Genomic DNA, 21,297 nt, shown 5'->3' on the forward strand with positions numbered 1-21,297 from the left:
TAGAGAACTAAGATTTCTATTTTAGATACTTTATAGACTTTATAGACTTTAGCTGCCCGCTGGTATGTTCACAATAGATTTTATGTGATGAAATGGTTTCGACTTTTTTTCTGTATAGCCATATTAAGAGCCATTTCATGTGTATTTCTCATATACCAACAAGCAATAATGCATAACAATGCGTGTTTACTTTTGCATTTAATTCATAGCTTAAGTGCATACAATATATATGACTGCAATTTTTCAGTATATTTGAAAATTTCGAAATGCATTTTGTGTATTTTGGGGTGGTAAGGTATACACTATACTCTATAGTATGTTGTACTATGTTATACTATGCATAGATTAGTAGATATGACCATAGTTAGCGTGGAGTGGGTGTCGTGTATTTCTATAGGTTCTGATTCGATCCCCCTATTCCTGACCCTATTCTGGTTAAACTTACTAGCTAGTTAACTAACAGTCAGCCCATGAGGCAAGAAATTCCCCATGATGCAGATACCGTTATCTGACGCAGTCACACTACGGCACAGGAACGTGTTATCTGATTAGGTCATAACGCTTGAGATCTAATTAGACAAGCGATATTCCTCCAGCCCCTGATAAGGCATACGACGTTCTCATAACAAATCAAACCTATGACAACCTGGATAATCCGTGCGGCCATTGTTTTGATTTCACAGAGAACTTTAGTAAAGAATGTGCTAACGAGCAAGTCGTATGACATCTTTATTGACGTACCTATGTCCATCCTTACGTCAATCCCGGCACCTTTAAGGTATAAATATTGCCGACCTTGCCCTATGCAAACACACGCGTGGTGACAAGACGGAGCAGCCATACTTGCCGAAGCCGAGAGCAGAAGCAGACCCCGCAGGCAGCAGCCCCGCCTTCCTGACGCGCTGAGAGACGCGCTGCTATCTCAAGCCGAGAGACCCAGCACCGGCGCTTCTGGGCAGCCCTCGCAGGCAGCCTGGAATATCGAGAGCAGAGAAAGAGATACCATTCCTCATTCATCCTAAATTCCAGGTACAGAACTGAATAACCCCTCCTAGAGAATTCTTTAGTTATTCACTTGGCAAAAACAAACTTAAACTAAACTGTAACTTTCTATTCCCGCCCACGCATTAGACTTAGGTCAGGTACACGGGGTAGGCGTATTTAGAAACACCAGTTGAGTACGTTTAGTCAAATGTATATATGTATGTAAATATATTTTATTCATTTTAAACATCATATGGCTCAGAAACCATATCAATGTTTTTACAGTATTATTTTATACTATTGCTTCTAATGTATGCACTTTACTTAACTATAAGTATTGCAATAATATCGATCCATTTCTCTTGTACGAGAAAAGAGACTGATCAATAAATAACATCTTTATTGAACACGCCCGTCTCTTCCTTTTCTCTACATTCTGATGAGACTAAGAATGCACGTACTGACTGAGTAAAATAATTGCCTTGTGCTCACACGACTCTCGAGATTGACTCTTGATTAGGGGAGAGCAAAGTTGTCATGTTCTATGGTTGTCAGAAACTAAATCCCTTCTTGTCTAATCAGGGGAGTTAATCCTTCCTTGAACATTCGAGAAAGTTTCTAGCGAACTCTGAGCTTAGCTGGCAAACCCAAAAATTAAGTCTAGTATCGACAGTAGTAGACCTAGTTAACGTCTGGCCTAGGCCTTTACTGCTGTAGGCACTATTCCAATGCGCAGAGCCTATTGGGAAAATAGGAGCTACACTACAGCACCTAGGATGGCTAAGCAAGAAAATACCTACTTTCTAAAAGTAGTATTTTCAAACACAGAGGGGTCAATTCCGATTCGGGAAAAACCGCTCTGAATAGCCATACGGAGCGTTTTTCCCGTACGAATCGTACCCTGCAACGTCCCCCGTACGTACGATGAAGTATGATTCGTAGCAGTAGACCGTACGAATTAAATCCCCATTCGAATCCCCCTTGGAACCCGCTGTATGCGACATCCGTACGGTTCGCGGCTGGTTTTTCTGAGCCAGCAAGTACGATTTGTGTCGGGTACGCACCGTACGGCGCTTTTTCTACGGGAGCTGAAAACATCCGGAGAAGCAGAGTTCGCCTCGAAACAGGTACGGAACGCCCCCCCCCCCCGGGTATGGTCCGTACACCCCATGATCACAGGGGTATGGTGCGTACCCCTGCGATCATGGGGTGTACGCACCGTACCACATGTTTGATGGGTGTACGGTGCGTACACCCTGCGATGGCGGGGTACGGTGCGTACACCCCATGATCGCAGGGGTATGCACCGTACCCCTGCGATCATGGGGTGTATGCACCGTAGGGTGTGTACGTGATTGTGTGCTTTCCGCAATAATCGCCCTTACCTGACGTGGACCGTACGAATCACATCCTCATACCCCGGTCCGTATCGTACTCGTCGGGTCGTACTGCATGTTTACGATTCGTACAGGGAAGGCTCCGGATACGAATTGTACGGACGTTTTTTTCTAGGATCAGCATCGACCCCAGAATGTGAAAATCATCCTCACTAAAAGATGCATCTTTATATTCTGAGTTTAGGCATACTAAACTTTACCTTCCCATCTTGTCCCAATGGGAAGTTATATTTCTAAGATGTTATATATGAACTCCCATTCTATCCTATAGGACAGATATCCTTTCAATAGTGAAAAACAAAATTGGCAGTATTTCACTATCAGGACATGCCACACATTTCAGGGCATGTCCTATCTTTCACTTATACTGCACCCGGCCCACAGGGGTATCTTGGGCCTACCTGAGGGGTGACTCACATGTAAGAAAAGGGAAGATTAGGGCCTGGCAAGTGGGTGCACTTGCCCGGTCAACATGGCAACACCAGACTGCACACAGACACTGCAATGGTAGGACTGAGACCCTTCTGCAAGTCTGCTTGTGTGGGCACAATCAGTGCTGCAAGCCCATTTGGTTTACAGTCCGTGGGCACACACAGTGCACTGTACTAGGGGCTTAACAGTAAACCAAATAAGCCAATTTGTAGAAACACTATTTCATGACAGCAATTTACAGAGGGAGCACTTGCACTTTGGCGCTGAACAACAGTAGCAAAGTGCCCGAAACATTTAGACTAGCAAAAACGAAGTCCAACATATAGTAAAAACACAGGAGGCAAAGGCAAAAATACAGGGGAACCCCAAGCCAAGGATGCCAGGTCTAACAGTTTGTGTCAGAGTTTGAATGCAAGAAATGGTCAGTGGATGGATGGAAGATGAGTGAACCTGTGCATATATTATGACTTATTCAGTGCCTACTCCCATCACATACAGAATAGGAACTTTCATTCACTGCATTGCCAATGCTTCCTTCACTTTTTCACAAAGTATTAATTCAAAAGTGTATGCCATTTTAGAGGTCAGTAACGTTATTTTATTGTTTCGGTTTTACATTGTTGTAATTAATAATAAAGTATTTCACTTTTTCTCCCCAATATCGTGCCTGAGGTGATAGCTGCAACAGGAGGTAGTAGCAAATTGAAAGGGCCATGAAAAAGGAAATGGAGCAACTTCTGAATGCATGAATATGCCCTTGCTAAAACATCAATTTTAGGCTTCTTTCTCATTCTTTCTCACTTTCTCCCCCTTTATCACATTCTCTCTGCCCAGATCTCCTGCTGTTCTCTCCTGTTCTCTCCTGCTATCTTTCGCTCTCAAACCTTTCGAACTCTACCTATCTTTCTCTCCCTTCCCGTATCCCTGTTTGTATGTGCTTCTCTCTCTGTTTGTGCTCTTCTCCGAATCGTGTTTTTTCTTTTTCTCTATCCCTTTCTTTCAATCTGTATCTCTTTTTCTCGTTTTCTTCACTCTAGTTTTTTCTTTCTTTCTCGCTCTTCCACTCCTGTACTCTCTCTTCCAGCCTGTCCACCGATAACTTTGGTTTCCCTGAAATGTTTGATTATAGATCCACTTAAAACTCTACTGTCTCAACAGAGTGAGAAACTGGATCTTGAAATGAAGGTATGTGAGGCAGGAGCGTAGCACCATTGGTGCACCAGGTGCCGCGGGACCGGGGCCCAGAACCCTGACGGGCCGAGTGAACCCTGGCAATGCTGTATTTTACTACCCCAAAAGCAGTCATGGAGGCCATTTTCCTTGCTTGCAGTGCGGTTCACGGCATCCTTACTACAGTACTGGTGCGTGTGTGGTGGGGTTTCCAGATGTGTAGGACGCTGAGTAGGACGCTGATGGTCAGTTTCTCAAAGTGTGATTAATAAAAACAATTACTAAATACGAACCTAGAGTACGTTTTTGAGCCCGTAAAACTTGGTGCAAGTGGAGGGAGCGGACCTCTACTGAATATAATGAAAGCTTGAGTGGGGGCTGCAATATTCCCAAGCCGCCCACGCTAGTGAAATCGGAATGGCTTAAGCCGCTATGGCTGTTAACCTGTCAAGTCACTTGTAGAACTGTCGGGCTTGTAGGCACACCTTAATTTTGTGAATTAATGAGATAAGTGGCAGAGAATGAATTAAGCAGCCAATAAAATGTGCGAATGAAGCATGAACTAATGAAAAGGAAGAATTTGTGAGAAGATAATGTAGGTACATGTATACATTTTAAATAATTGACTACTTATGTTATTGAAGCCTAAATAGATGACGGTTTTTAGTGACTGGTAATAAAGATGATGGGATGATGTGGGAGGCGACGAAGAAACGTGATCCGGGCTTTTAAAGAACTGATGACTGTAAGTTATTAATTATCTAGTTCAAATGGGCATTTCATGGATTTAAGGGATGGTGATGAGGTGAAAGAAAAGCTCCTTGAAAATGAGAGGCATGACTTTGTTATCATACCCTTCCGCTGGTTACGTGTTTGGAAGAACGGTAGTTATTTCAATATATTTTCACCCCAGTAGGTTTGACCAAAAGACTGATTACTGAAAGTATTCCAATTTGAATTTTCGCTTCACTACATTTGCCTTCCAGATGGGCCATGTTATTAGCGGGGACCACTTAATTTGATATTCGCGTTATGTCAATAACATATGTTCACATTCGTTTTTTTATTTTTTATTATCAATTCTGACCTTTTTCTCAGCTTTACACAAAGCTGTGGCTTATTCGATAGAGACATGCCATGCGCTCTTGTTGGCTGAAACACATTTCGAGTTTCCCATATAATGTGACAGGCCCTTTCTATATCCCGGCAGTACGGCGGCGCAGTGCGTTGTGACACTCTTTCAGTTTGATGTGATTGAACGAAAAGGATATTTTCACCCTGCTGAATGTTCTCGAAGTTCAATTATTTCTGTGAAACCCACTTGGGTTTTCCTTTTACTGACGACTGCAACCTCTGGATCCCGCAGGCAGGAAAAAAAGCGAAGCTAGGAATGCTTTATAAGAACACATAAATGGGTCTTAGTGTCAGCTGAGTAGGTTAGGCTACCATACTGTATGCATTTGGAAGAAAATTCAGTTTCGTCTCTAGCACGGTGTTACAGGTGCAAGCTTTCATTTAAAAACTGAATTCTGAGAAATGAACAATGGGTCCAAGGTTCTTGGTTATAATTGTTTGCAGAAGGAAATATGTACTACATAATGGAGTCGGGAGCGTCAGGATAGTGTTTTTTGCCGTATTTAAAACCATGATGTGAGAAACTGCAATTTTTAGTGACGTTTCGTGAGTATTTAAAGTTCTTTTTGTGGTATCGAGTATAACAATTGAACATGGGTGCGTGCTTCAGATAAAAAAAGTTATGTAAGATACAGTCAAGAGAAATGGCTCGAGGAGCAAATAGTTTTGGAAAGATATTTTCTGCCTGACCTACTGTCCAGCACGATCGAGGCAGATATACAAGCCCCTTGCGACGCTTTTACGCCGCCGTTGCGTCACTTTTGTGACGCAGCGGCGGCGCAAAAGATGCGCCATAGTGCGGGGTATTTACAACGTGACGCATCTCCCAGATGCGTCACGTTGTAAAGCCCTGCGCCAGAAGAGGCGTACCATCGCAGGGGGAGGCGTTCCAGCGCAGGAACGCCTCCCAAAAGTGGCCGAGTGAAATCTACAAGGTTTCACTCAGTCACTTTTGGGCCCATGCTGCATCAAAACTCTGCGCCTGCTTGAAGCAGGTGTAAGGATTGACGCAGCATTGTGCACATAGGGCCCCCCTGATCATTGCTGGAGCTGCGTCGCGCTTGCGACGCAACTCCAGCAATGCGCCGCTTTTACGACACAGATGCGTGATGCATCTGTGCCGTTTTTGCCCGATGGTGCGCCGCATTGTGAATGCGGCGCATCAAGGGTGGGGGAGCTGCGGCGCACAATTACTGGCACATCCCTACCGATATGCAGGGATGCGCCAGTAATTGTAAATATATTTTCTGCTTGAGCTTGTCCTCTGGTGAAAAAAATGTAAGCACATTTTTTCACCCGAAAAATTTGCAGTTTCTGAAATTTCAAGTACCACAACATTTACACATTAAAAAAAAAACATTCACAGGCATTATCAAAGTTTCTAACATTCCTAAAAAAGTCCATATGTTTTCAAAATTAAAATGCTAGGCTTGCGATGGATCGGAAAGAGCGAGTCGTTAAGTACCGTTTAATGTTGTTTAGGCAATAAGGACCACCTTTCTCCATAATGTGCAAGACTGTAAAAGAAGGCGCTGTGAAGCTACATCGGAACTGATACAACCCTTGACAAGTTAGATTGTGTAACAGCCAATGATATAAGTACTGCCTCGTTTAACATGGTTGCTTACAATGAGTGGGAGCAAACAGTCTAACCCCTCTTTAAATTGAAAACAAATATAACTCTGGTGAAGGTAGGGCTTTAAGTGGGTCGGGCCTCACCGGGTCTGACCACCGGCAGTTTTTTTATGGGGGCCTCGAAACGGGTCTCTATCGGGCTCTGTTTTGTGCCCTGGCACAGGCGATCCGTTTTTTTCCCCCTATCTTCAGTGACAGCAGGCACATCGATGTGCGTGTGATGAGCCTTGTAGAGGAAGGGGAATCCTTTAAAGAGAGTCATTTTCTCTCTGGATTTCCCCTCTCTTTTTGGAACGCAGGAGCAGCATCATTGTCGTGGTGTCACCAGGGCTGTAAGTGGAAGTTTTTTCAATATTATATACAAGCCAGGTGCTGCTTATTTATCGTATGCAACTAACAACCATTGACAAAGTCAATAGTCCTGACTTGTAGGTATGATGTGACTTGTTGTAGCATATATCTAGGGGGCATATTACCAACGATTAGCGATATTTATCGCTAACGATGCTTAGCAACGAATTTTTTAACGCTAAGCATCGCCGGAAATTATCATAGAGATAACTTGCTATTAGCAAGGCTTATCTCAGAAGTGATAAAAATCCTCGCGCTAACTGCCAAATGAGAGATTATCGCTGGAAAACCAACGATAATCTCTCGAAGTTTGGCGTTAGCTTGATGATAGGGGCTCACAAACGTATCCATTATATCCACCTTCCATAGGATATCATGGCTAAGTCAGGAAAATACCAGGTGTAAAAAAAGCAGTGCTAACCGCGGTTAGCGCTGCTTTTTATATCACTAACAGGGTTAGCGAAATCCTTGAAAGTAGGAGAAATGTCGCTTAACAACATTTCTCCTATTATTTTTCTCTGGAACGCCTCATTAGAGATGCAAGGGGAAGCGTGGAGAAAAAGGGTGCTAACGTGAATTTGCGTGTTAGCACCCTGTTGCTAATGGGGAGATCATTTTATCTCTGCTTTCTTGGCTTTTAAAGCCAAAAAAGCGGAGATAAATCCCTTGATAATATGCCCCTAGATGCATTGACAAGAACAGTAAATACAAGTCGGGCGGCACGCTGTGCTAAACACACATTTTTAGCTTAGGTGTTTTAAGCCATGCCCCTAATTTCATTGACCTCGCCCCTTTGAGAGACCCCTAGTTTTTTCATCCCACTTAAAGCCCTGCCGTGAAAGGCATTACCTGCTGCACCACAAGCTGACGGATTCTGTCGTTGGATAATGATTAATGCTGCAGCTGCAGAGTATGCTTGGCGGGTGAAAACACTACTCATGGGTCCGATTCAGGGCACAAACTTCATGTTTCACCAAGGAGGAACGGGGCCAGGATAATATATTTTGCAATTGTTTATTGGTAGTACATTATGCTACAGCGCTGCCAATGAATGACTGCAAAATGGAAATTGGATATGAGGGTGTTGGGAGGCTACGCTGAGACAGAGGTCGAGGCAGTTACAGTTTTTGGCGGCAATTTGATGTGTGGGGCTCACATTTAGGCGGGCGGCAGAGCCACTGCATTCAATTTGAAATATTGTACGCACTCATGTGCAATAGCAGCTCTTCAGGGGGATGGAGAGAGACTGGAACCAACTGTGGCACTGACTCTGAGAATGCACAGCCAATTATTACTTATACTGCACGTAGACTTGATTAGAGTGTAGACCCGGCCATGAGAAATAAGCACCGGCACAAATTAAGCACTGCTCTGAGGTAGGCAATAGAGTCATAGACACATGAACAAGATGTAAAATACATAGTGATGGGCGTGCAGAGGATGTCGTGTTAGACCCAGAGTTGTTCACTTTGGAACTGGGCTCGAGTCCTGAAATTGGCTCAAACATCCTGTGATTCTTGACAACTCACTTATTTTCCACGTGTATAAAAGAATAGTACAGTGAGCAATATAACTGGTACTCAAATTCAAGTGTGCCAATGCACGTGGTACAAGTTGGAGCTACATAAATAAACAAGCAACGCGGAGGAGTAACTGATGACGGGGAAGCACTTCTATACAAAACATGTGGTGGAGCAAAAAAAAAACAAGCATTTGCAATTCAATAACGTGAATTTGAGATACTGACATTGTAAATGACAATTTTATAAAATGTTTTTGTTTTTGAAACATAAACAAAACACATTGTCATTTACATCGCCATTAGCTTAAAGTTCACAAATCTAAGACCTATTGCCTTCTAAAATGTTGTTTGCCATTTTGTCTCTATAGACAGTTGGAGTGAAAAAAATCACCCCTCCTAGATTTGACATATTGTTGCTTAGTGAAAGTGAAAAAATTAGACTGGTTAAAGGAAAGGTGTGCAGGTTGTCAAATAACGTGTCATCTGGGCTTTCTAAGCTAGAAAGGTTTAATGCAATTCGTGCTCCTCTTATGTGGAGGCAATGAATTATTGAGCTGCCTCTGATGTAAATAGGTCTTCTCTAGAGATTGACTTGTTCTCCATTTGCTCTACACAGGTCACTATTCTAAATTTATTGAATGATCTCATTGATCATGTATTTGACGAGAACTAGTCTTTCTATATGTTTTAACTAAAGTGTCGTGTCTGTAAATTTCTTTTTGAAAAAATCACGCTTTATGACAGTATTAGAGTGGATTCCTGGAACAAATATACAACAGTCTGATCTGAATGCTTGCTTTAATCTAAACTGCTCAGAGGACGAGAGATGGGTGGATTTTTCAGTGGATACTCCATGTGCCTTCTTGTGTCGTTTATTACTGCCTATTGGTAATGAGGTGGCACTGGATGCAGAATCCCAGGTTCACCATTTTACAATTAGCTTATGTGGCCACAAGGTATCAGCTATCCTGTAGTAATTTTCCCAGTGCATCATTACACCAAAGAAATTGCAAGATGCCATCTCTGGAATCAAGGTAAGTGTGTGCAGCCGCTATTGCACTCAGTAAACAATCTAAACAATATTATCAAATGTTTTGACCAAAAGAATCCTGTTCTCTATTTGGCGTGCACAGGAGAAAAGGCCCTGCTCGACCTTTGAACTTGAAGCAAAAAAGGAAATCCTGGGTCAATCCCAAGGAGAGTCCGTGCACAGCCTATTCACTCGAGGGAGTGTGCTCAAAAATTGACTATTACAAATTTACAAAAAGCTGAAGCTTAGGTTCTCATATCTTTACAAACGATAACAATTAAACCATATTATGATAAAACATTTAACACAATGATGAAGAATTCTTCAATGGTCCTTTGAATTCTTATTTATTTCATGTTCGTGGAAATTGTTGAAGTGTCACAAAATCCAAAGCGAATCGCATCATCTTTCATGTTTGAAAATTCCAATGCATTTCGGGCAATCCATAATGCCCTTCTTCAGGGGAATCTACAATTCATGATAATGTGATATAATTATAATGAGAATGCAGCGTGGTACATAAGGTTCACAATATTTAGGTCAGGAAGAGTACATTAGTGATCTCACAATGTTGGAAAACTCGGTGCTGTAAAGAATACCAAACCACCAGATGAAATAATGTTAATGAAGGTGAACTGAGGAGACCTGATGTGTCAAGCACCAAAAAGATTCTAGTTGTTTGAGGTGTATTAAAGAAATAGGATAGACTTAAGGAGGAAAGAATGCTTCCTACGGGATGATCTGGCTCCGTAAGGGCAATGCTCGATGGATCACTTAGCGAGAAAAAGTGGTGAAGGTTTCTACGCATGAACGATGCTGATAGAATAAGAAAAAACTTATAGTGAATTCATGGTTCTATGTTAAAGAACCCAAAGTAAATGCATGCTCAGATTGGGAACTTACCCGTCGGGGCACATGGCGTGTTCGCATGGGCAAAGGAGTATCTTGCGTGGCGCCTGTGTCAAGGAGAACTCACATTAATCTATCGGCTCAAGGGACGTTAGCTGAACCTCTGTTATGACTAAAGAAAAGAAAAGAAAAAAGTATTCCCCTTCACTCACCAAGTAGGGCCGTGTATTAAGGCAGCAATACGATTCAAGCGTGCCGGAGTGAGCGATCTCTTCGTTAGTTAGGCGTCTACGTAAATAGCGTGATCAAGAGAGGTAATGGAGAAAGGGCAATGTAAAACTAAATGGCGGCCATCTTAGACGGTGTGGAACTAACTATAGAGGGTTCGTGAAAACGGGTAGACAGTAACATGTGAAACACCGAAACTGGAGTGATAAAACAATATGAGTTAAACAACAATAGTGGTGGCACTGCAGGATTGGGTCCATTTGTACTCGATAAACAGATACAGTAATAAAAGGATACAATAGTGAAGGAAAAAACTTTGTACAAGATTGCAAGTAGGTATTCCACTACAGGTACTGGTTTGACAGTCCAGTGCTTACAAGTATGCAATAGTACTTATTCAAACTGTAAACGTGTGCATGATAGAGAAGACAATAAATGCGCAGGTAAGCAAGTAAAAATAATTAGCAATGTCAGTTTACAGAAAACACGCTAACTCGAATTTGTCATTGAGCCCTGTCGGGGTTAAACTTTGCATGTACCAGATCCAATGTGTTTCGCGTTGCGATAACAGCTTAGCTATGTCGCGCTCAGGGCTGGGTTCCACCAACTCAAGAACACTGAATCTTAATTGTGCTATGTTGTGCTTGCTAATATTCCAATGTTCAGCTATTGGGGAACTGGCTGTGTTGGTTCTAATTTGGCTCTTGTGTTCAGTTATACGTGTGCGTAAAGCACGTTCAGTTTTACCTACATAATATAGGTCACAAGGACATTTTATGTAGTAAATGACGTGGTTGCTATTACATGTTGCATTGTACTTCAAAGGAATAGGTTTCCCTGATCTGGGATGATGCAGGATTCTGCCAGTGATGGCATTATTACAGTTCCAGCAGTTCAAGCATTTGAGGAATCCTTTATGTGTCACTTGTGTTGTCAAAGGGTTTTTGTTCAGAATTTCTTTGAAGTTTAACGATCTCTTGTACGTAAACAACAGGGGTGATGTGAACATCCCTTTGAAATCAGGTTCTGACTGTAGTAATGGCCATCTGTTCAATATGATGGATTTCATCATTTTTGATTGAGTTGAAAGTGTTGATACAAACACTTCTCTAGATGTGGTTACAGGTTTACTTCTTTTCTGTAGAAGGTCTTCCCTCCTCAGGGCTGCAACTCTTGAGGCTGCCTGTTCCAAAACTATATCTGGGTAACCTCTTTGTTTGTACTTGTCTTTAAATACCTCCATACTTTGCATGCCTGTAGTCTCATCAGAGTTTATGCGCTTAATGCGCAAAAACTGTGAATAAGGCATGTGGCGCTTGAGTGACCAAGGGTGAAAGGTGTTGTACACTAGAGCATTATTACGGTCAGTGGCCTTGGTGAAAATGGTAGTTGATATTTTACCATTGGAAATGGTGACCAAAACATCCAGAAAACGGATCTGTTTAGCCTCAATCTGATGGGTAAATTGAATACGTGGGTTGATGGTGTTGAGTTGTGAAATGTCTTGTAGATCGCTACGTGTCCCTTGCCAAATTATTAGAATATCATCAATGTAGCGCTTGAAAGTGACCAAATTCATGGTCCACTGGGGTTGAGACAAAATGAATTCTTGTTCGAACTGCATCATGAAGATGTTCGCAGAGCTGGGGGGCTCCTGAAAAGCCCATTGATGTACCATTGGACTGGAGAAAATACTGCGATTGCCATTGGAAGTAGCTGTGGAAAAGGCAAAAATGTAAGATCTCTAGTAGGAAAATGTGATTAGCTCGAGTGATGTCAGCTCTCAGTAGGGCCCATTCTATGGCCTCCAGTCCCTCTAAATGGGGGATGGACGTATACAGTGAAACTACGTCCACCGTACAGAGCCACACTTGTGTATTTGGGGAAATTGTGATCTCTCCAAGGATATTCAGTAGATGTGTGGTATCCTGTATGTATGTCGAGCTGGATTGTACAATTGGTTGGAGAAAAGTGTCTAGGTACCGACCTAAGGGGTCGTGAATCGAACCGCAACCTGAGACAATGCGTCTCAAGGGAGGGTCTGTCAGAGACTTATGTATTTTTGGTACCATGTATCGACGTGGTTGGCGTGGGAATTTTCTTTTCTTTAGACATAACAGAGGTTCAGCTAACGTCCCTCAAGCCAATAGATTAATGTGAGTTCTCCTTGACAGAGGTGCCGCACAAGATACTCCTTTGCCCACGCGAACACGCCATGTGCCCGACAGGTGAGTTCCCGATCTGAGCATGCATTTACTTTGGGTTCTTTAACATAAAACCATGAATTCACTATAAGTTTTTTCTCATTCTATCAGCATCGTTCACGCGTAGAAACCTTCACCACTTTTTCTCGCTAAGTGATCCTTCGAGCATTGCCCATATGGAGCCAGATCATCCCGTAAGAAGCATTCTTTCCCCCTTAAGTCTATCCTATTTCTTTAATACACCTCACACAACTAGAGTCTTTTTGGTGCTTGACACATCAGGTCTCCTCAGTTCACCTTCATTAATATTATTTCATCTGGTGGTTTGGTATTCTTTACAGCACCGAGTTTTCCAACATTGTGAGATCACTAATGTACTCTTCCTGACCTAAATATTGTGAACCTTATGTACGACGCTGCATTCTCATTATAATTATGTCACATTATCATGAATTGTAGATACCCCTGAAGAAGGGCATTATGGATTGCCCAAAATGTATTGGGATTTTTAAACATGAAAGATGATGCGATTAGATTTGGATTTTGTGACACTTCAACAATTTCCACGAACATGAAATAAATAAGAATTCAAAGGACCGTTGACAAATTCTTCATCATTGTGTTAAATGTTTTATCATAATATGGTTTAATTGTTATCGTTTGTAAAGATATGAGAACCTAAGCTTCAGCTTTTTGTAAATTTATAATAGTGAATTTTTGAGCACACTCCCTCGAGTGAACAGGCTGTGCACGGACTCCCCTGGGGATTGAACCAGGATTTCCTTTTTATCTCTGGAATCAAGGCACACGCGTGACTTTGGAGGGGGTTGCTTTAATGAAGCACACATACCAGAAAGCTGATATATGTACTCCCTAGACATCAATTCTGCCTGCCACCTTTCTTCCATCTAATAGCAGAATTTACGCTTCCCTCAAAGCACCTTCTTAAGACAATTATTCACATTCTTCTTGCATCCCTCAATTTGCTTCACCTTATTAATGACACAGCAATTTTTCACTTACGTTTACACCAGCAAACTCTGACTGTACCTTTCTTTCTTTATACTATAGCTTTCTATTAAGTTCAATCAACACGAGTATTCTGTGATTGCTTTGGCTTACCTTTGCAATGTCCTTGGCTAGCTCTTTTGTCTGTCTCTGATTGTTGCACATAGGCTCCAACTATGCGGTCCTATGTATTTAGGTGCAGAAATACCAGAGGGTATGAAATTGTGATTCAGGATGTTAACCTGCGTCTAAATCTGGGGATTGTAAGTTATTTATCACTGAAAGGAATAACACAGAAACCAGGGAATACCAGCTCAAAGACAGGTGTAGAATGATAGAAAATATTTGCAACAAAAGATAGTATAGGAACATAGGGTCTGATTCACAAAGGTAAAGTTAGTCCTGAAGTCTAAGTATAGACCTGAAGTCTAAGGGCCGATTCCCTAAGGTAAACTTAGACTTCAGGTCTACGTTTACCCTTGTAAGTTGGGCCCCTAGATGGCAGGTCTAAATTTAGACTTCAAGTCTAAACTTAGATTTCAGGTATATGTTTACCTTTGTGAATTGGGCCCTTGGACTTTAGGTCTCAACTTGGATTTCATGTCTAAGTTTAGCTTTGTGAATTGGGCCCATAGCTGTTAAACCTGAAGTGATGTAGAATTTTGACCCCACATTCAATGGAACACAATTGACTACAAGAAATGAGAAGATGGAAATAATTGTAGTGGGAGATGCCGAAGAGATAGAATTTCTATAGGTTTCAGCTCCAAGTTCAAATTCTCTCCGCATTGATCTGTTACTGCAAGTTATCTGCTCTATATGAATAAGACATTTGCTATCTGTATTCGTGGGTGTTGCTCATTACATGCTCAAAGCAGTCATTGCTTCATCTTTAAACTGGTACAAGTACAGGTTACATAGGTAGCATGGAATGAACTAACATTCTTTTAGTTCAATTTCTTAAATGTAAGTGAACATTAAAGAAAAACATTTTACTGGTTTTGTTCGGAGCCTAAAATGGCTTTAAACTGTCATGCTGACTCAACTGTTCTTGTGATATACTATGCAATCATGGCCTGCGTTGTAATCACGCCCAAATCTCCTGAATGAAACTGTGCTTCACAGAATGTCTCATTGGAAATGGTTTATGTCAGAGATAAAACACACTGTATGCACTTGTCTTCTATCAGTGTGTGCTTAAATTTCCAAACATTTCATGGTTCACAAGGTGTCCAACATGCCAACATGAATTTGTGTTTTAAGGTGTTTTTATGTTAGTCTTTTTTTCCCCTTTTGATGCCCTACAGGAAGAAGAGGCCATACAAATGAAGAACGTGATTGTCTTCCATTTTTAAATGTCCTGCGGTGTAGGACAGACCTGCATGCTAGTATATGATTTATTTAAAGAAATATTGTCCTCGGGCATAATAGCTTCTTATTATGTGTATGGCTGGAGAAGAACCAGGCCAATATCAGCTCAGCTGCTCCAGTCGTCCTCCATCCATAAACATAATAAAATAATATCTTGTCTGCCTTGAGAAGACATGTTTTACAGGCATAAGAGTCTTTCTATTACCTCTATGACTTAATTGTCTTCTAATATGTTCTTGATAGGAGAAGAACTGGGGCAGCATCAGCTGTCCTGGGTCTCCCCCCATAGACATAAGAGAGATATAATTATGTCTAAAGATGAAGGGTCCCTTTCTAGATATAATAATCATTTATGGAAGAAATTGGAAGGGAGGAAGTTGCACTGTCCTGCACTGCAATGAAGCGTACCCTGCTACCAGACGCGGGCACAGATTCAAAGAAGCTGTCAGGAGGCGCAGTAACAGTGCACCAACTCGAAGTTGGTGCATTGTAATTCCGCCTCCTGATGGCAGCCCTCTGGAGGGAGACATGTCCCATGGAGCCCCCCAGACATTCCCTTGCAGATGGGTGCAGTCACTCACTGTGTACCTGCCTGTGAGGGGCTCTCTAATCCTCATTCAAAGTGCAGGAAGGTTGCCACCTTCAGAGTGAAACACGGTGCAGCTTCAAAGCAGCCACTCTGTTTTTCACCTAAATACACTGCCCCTAGGGGAAGTGCATTTACTATAATACATAGCATTTTCCCGATTAGCGCTGGGCACACCTTTTGAAAGGTGCGCCTAGGTCCAATTCTGCAGTATTTCCTCCTTCCAGAGGAAATAAAGGGCCCAAATCTGCAGCCATTTAACACAGGGCTGGAAAAAGTGGTAAATGGGTGGTAGTGCTTTCTCTTTTGCCCATTGCGCAATATGACTCTATTGGTTTAGTAACACAGTAAGACCCTAATGATGTGATAATTAAGGTGATGTAGTGATTACGGTTTCTCACCTTTGCAGAGGTTTTGAAAAATTATTTTGGAAGCAAAAGCAAAAATATTTTTAAGAGACAGTTTTCCAAATGTATGATTTGTTATTGCTGATTATCTTCTCCAGCACACCTACCTTTAGTGGAAGTATTCTCCAGTCATGTGTTTTTTTTTCACAAACTTACAGAATTATTCAAAGTTATGCAAAAAATGAACAATTTGTGGAAGAAACCAGTTTGCAACTTTCACAATCTTCCTGTTAACTTTATGCTGACAATCGCAATGCCTCGAGCTTTATTTAAAGATTGTGATAAACATCTCCATGAATAAAAAAGACTCAAACGTGTAAGGATCTTGCACTAAAGACTGTCCAAAAGTGTACCAATCTGGTGATTTACCAGGTGATCCTTTAATGCATGAATAATGTTAGATAGTTTTAAGTGCAAACCCCCTTTTTGCTCTGTTCTAATCATTTGTTTTCTCCATTATTCTACTAGGTTGGCCCTTCAGCAATGCAGTGTGTAAAATGAGTGGACTTGTGCAAGGGATGTCGGTGTCTGCCTCCGTTTTCACGCTGGTTGCAATTGCTGTGGACAGGTACGAAGGGGGTAGTGTGTGTCTGTTTAACAACACTATTAAAATGTTTATATTCAGCCCTGAGCACCCAGAATTGAGTGAGATGCAATGTGTTAATGCACGAGAGTGCACCTTTGGTCCCAAAGGGTAGGATCCATGCCTGGTTTTCAGAGTAACCATTGTCTGTAGAGATAATTTCTATTTAGAATAATTATGCACATGTGGATATCCTGAAAATCTGGCATGGATCGTCCGATCATGAACCACTGTTTATCGTCCTTAGTTTACAATGATGCATTGTAATGACGCTTCTTCATTTCTGATAATTGGGAATAATGTTTCTAAATCTGGGTTCAATACATTTGACCCAAACGAGCCTCTCAGGTAAACATGTCCCCAAACTGCGAAACAAGTGTTTCAATGATTCAGACGTTTGTATGGGGAAATGTCAATGCCCTTTGCAGTTGTATCACATTGTGGGAACTTGTATCAATATTAACAATGCCTTAGGATACATCCTGGTTTTGCAATTTAGACAAACACACTTTTAGAGCAATCAGCTTCCTATTTCCCAATCTATCTCTTCACCAATCCTTCCAGTCCTACAGCCTGCATGATCCCAACCCTTTAATTCCAGTCATCTTTACTTTAAGCACATCACTATCCCCACAGGCCTAAAAAATAAGTAATTTCCATCTACTCTGTAACTCATGTCGTGTTATAGCCCGCCATTCTGAGCCATGCAGGAATGCTCATCAATTCTCTGTAATATTTGTGCCCACCCCTACATTGAATAAAATGCATTGACATCTGCTTCAGGCCTTAAGGGTCTTTTGGGATGGGTAATAACCAATCACAACTGTACCTGAATTCCCCAGTCGACTATAAATCAATACGAATACTAAAACTATCTGTCATCATGGTCTAATTGAAACAGCTGTGTACAAGTATGCAATCATGTTCCATGATACTCCAATATTGTTTTTGTACAAACACAATATCAACATCATTAAGCAACATTCAATGCCATGTATATTAAGACCCTGTAAAATCGTAGTTTCAATTAATGTTTCATTATCAAATACCATTTAAGACAATCAACACCATCTCTCTCAGAGCGTCCACCACATTCCAAGACTGTGATCCCTCAGATCAAAATTGCTTTTTAAAGAAACAGCTTTGTTTATGTTCTCAGCTAACTGGTCTTCGTATTCTAATGACACCAGTATTAATAATAATTTTTTTCAGTTTGTTAGAGGTGGTTGGGATTATAGTCTCTTTACTCATGGGAGTTTATTTTGAATGTCTTTCACTGTACCACTGATTACAAAGTTGTTTCTTGTCACTCTTTAGATATTGTAATTTATGGGTTTCAGTCTGACTATGGAGTGCGTTGCTATTCAATGAGGTATTCCTCAGGTACTCTTCTACTTCCACTTCGTATAAATCAATTCGATTCAATACACTGTTAACAGTCCTCTTCCTGCATCTCACACTTCCTTGCAAAGAAATGAAAAAATATATATTCAGCACACCCTTATGGATTTATCAAGACAAATAGAGACTAAGTTTCTGTCAAAGTTATAGTTCTTTCTTAATCAGAACAATGATCATTCATCAATTTATAGGACATGAGAACAAACTGTCCCAATACCCATATTCTTTTCCGAAGACAGAGTCCACATCACTTAGTTTCTTCAAAATACGTACATTCTTTATTTTTCTTTTATGATATCTCCCAAAGCAACAACAGCCAACACGTGTTTCGTCCTCCCTTAGACTTTGTCAAGGCAAAGGCGGAATGATTTAAAGACAAAAAGTTGATCCTTTAAGGCAGCCCAAAATAATTGCATATCACTGTCAAAGCATTCACCGTAAATCTCATACTTCGTGTAGTAATCACCACCCGAATTCAAGTACAGCGTAAAATGAGCACTCGTATTCCAACAAAAAAGTAATATTAATCTAGGTCCTCCTTAAAGGTATTTGTTGTGAGCTTGAAACATTATCACGCGGACGTTAAACCGGAACCCTGATAAGTCCAAGGGAGAAGTCACATTCACTTGACTCCCAATGCGTCCTCACCGTCATGTGTGGAGTCTCACACTTCCTGGACAGTAGTTCAGACAATGGCGTTCAAGCTCAATGCGACCCCTCCAATATTCTGGTTTTCTACAGGATTTATCAAGAGTACAACACTCATGCTTTCCATCAATTTCTAGTGTTCATTTCTTAATTTTTCTTTTGTTCCACTGTGCTTCTGGCCTGCCAGGATATTGGTGTAATAGGTGGAGTGCTCTTGCTCACTTTTCTAAACTTCCCATAAGTCAATCTGCAGGCCCCCACATTTCATCCATTTAATGCACTCTGCATAACATAGGATTAAATATACTGCTGTTTGAAATGGGTTATCAAAACACATAATGATTAATGTTCCAGTTGATTCTTGTTCGACTAGGGGATTCATGTGCAGGTTTAATGAATGGAGCATTGGCACTATTTACCGGATACAAATATTGATCCAGAATAACCAAACAACAGCAAGACGACTGAATTGGCATTTGGACATGGTACCTTAACAAACATCCTCCAATAAATAATCTGATGTTCTTTTGTATACAAATGCATTGTAAATGCATCTCTACTTTAGGTTTGATGATTGCTTTGTACATAAGACAGCAATCTATATGGTAGATGCTAAACCTTGTGCAGGTTGTTGGGAAGAGGCACGAATTTTTAAGACCATTTTTTATTAGACATCTGAAAAAATGCATGTTTACTTGTCTCAACCACAAATTTAGAAGCTCTTATATCGACTAATGGGCTAGTACGTGACAATATTATGTTTGAATTGTATCACAGTGTTGGCCTGCAATTACCTACATTTGGGAATTACCAAGAAAACTGTGAAAGGTTATGTTCAGCATTCAAAGATAGACCGAAAAATCAGTTAACCCCTTGCATGCTCGTGACGGAACCATTCCGTCACGAGCCACGGTGGTGCTGTGCTGGTGACGGAATGGTTCCGTCACGGCCTGGCCGCCGCACCTGCGCGGCGCTGATTTTGCGCCTGCGCGGCGCGTTCTATTGAGCGGGCGGGGCCGTGATGGAACCATTCCGTCACAAGCACAGAGCCACCGCGGCTCGTGACGGCGTGGTTTCGTCACGAGCATGGCGGCGCCGCGTGGCCCCCCTGCCCCCTAGCGCCGCGGCGGAATTACCACCGCGGGGTTAAATCATTACAAGTTCGTGACTAAGCTGTAAAGATTTAGCAATTATGGAAACAGGAATAAGGAAAAGAAAGGAATTAAGTGGAGAAGGAATGGATTAGAACAGAGAGAATAGGACAACAGGCAGTGGTGATCAACTTATTTCTTAACATTAAAACAGATTCTTCAATAATGGTGAATTTCAGGTCGATTTCTCACCTTTTCTTGCCATCCATTTAGACACTGAGTTCTGTAAACTCACAATTGTTTGCTTTTACTGAGAAGTGTTAGTTGTTGGATCTATGATCCACCCATGGTGTGGAGGAGATGTCGGTATCCCTCCTCAATATCAGTTCTAATCTTGACAAGTGGAGAGGATGTGGCCTAATGGCTTGAGCAGTCGACCACAAAGCTGGGGAACCAGGCTCGAGTCTTGGCGGGATGCTCAACATTCTGTGATTCTGGGTAAATCACTTAATCTGTCCATGCTTAACAAAATGAATGTGTCCGTCTGCAACGCAACTGGTGCTCATGTAAAGTTCTCGGATACCTTTGGGTCGAGTTTGCGCTATATAAAGCAAAAGAGTAGTTAAACCCCCGGCTTCCTTACTTATTGAGTAGTAAACCTATTACTTGAGGCATCTCCCATGGATCAGCAATATGCCTGCCCTTTTAAAAAGCTGTGCCACCTCCTTTAGTGGGTCTTATCTTGTCTTTTGAATACCCATTCCAAGCCTATGCAGGCAGCATCCAGTGATTAACCCCTTGGCCGCGGCGGTAATTCCACCGCGGCGCTAGGGAGCAGGGGGGGCTGCGTGGCGCCGCCATGCTCGTGACGGAACCACTCCGTCACGGGCCCCAGTGGCGCTGTGCTTGTGACGGAATGGTTACGTCACGACCCCGCCCGCTCAATAGAACGCGCCACGCAGGCGCGAAATCAGCGCCGCACAGGCACGGCGGCCGGGCCGTGACGGAACCATTCCGTCACCAGCACAGCCCCACCGAGGCTCGTGATGGAATGGTTCCGTCACGAGCGCGTAAGGCGATTAACTGTTGATATAGCACAATGTCAGTCATGTTTCATAGATTTCCTAAAGGCAGTAACAGCCTGAATGGATGCCATTTTCCTATACTTAAAATCTAAGTAAAATAGCGATCCTAGTGTTTGGTAAAACTGTGACCAGTTGGTAGTATTCTTAGTAATCCTCAGAAACCCCCACCACCAGTTCTTGC

At 41.9% G+C, this 21,297-nt stretch overlaps 1 protein-coding gene across 1 annotated transcript in view; it reads left to right on the forward strand.

The window, feature by feature from the left end:
* The window catches only part of LOC144791837 (neuropeptide FF receptor 1-like), a 563,017-nt gene that overhangs the window by 483,511 nt on the left and 58,209 nt on the right, over positions 1 to 21,297 (forward strand). Inside the window, exon 2 of the mRNA XM_078666617.1 lies at positions 16,777 to 16,876. Coding sequence (XP_078522743.1) covers positions 16,777 to 16,876 — 100 coding nt within the window. The remainder of the gene's footprint in view (positions 1 to 16,776; positions 16,877 to 21,297) is intronic.

The sequence above is a fragment of the Lissotriton helveticus genome, chromosome 11, assembly GCF_964261635.1.
Source record: "Lissotriton helveticus chromosome 11, aLisHel1.1, whole genome shotgun sequence".
Taxonomy (NCBI): Eukaryota; Metazoa; Chordata; class Amphibia; order Caudata; family Salamandridae; genus Lissotriton; species Lissotriton helveticus.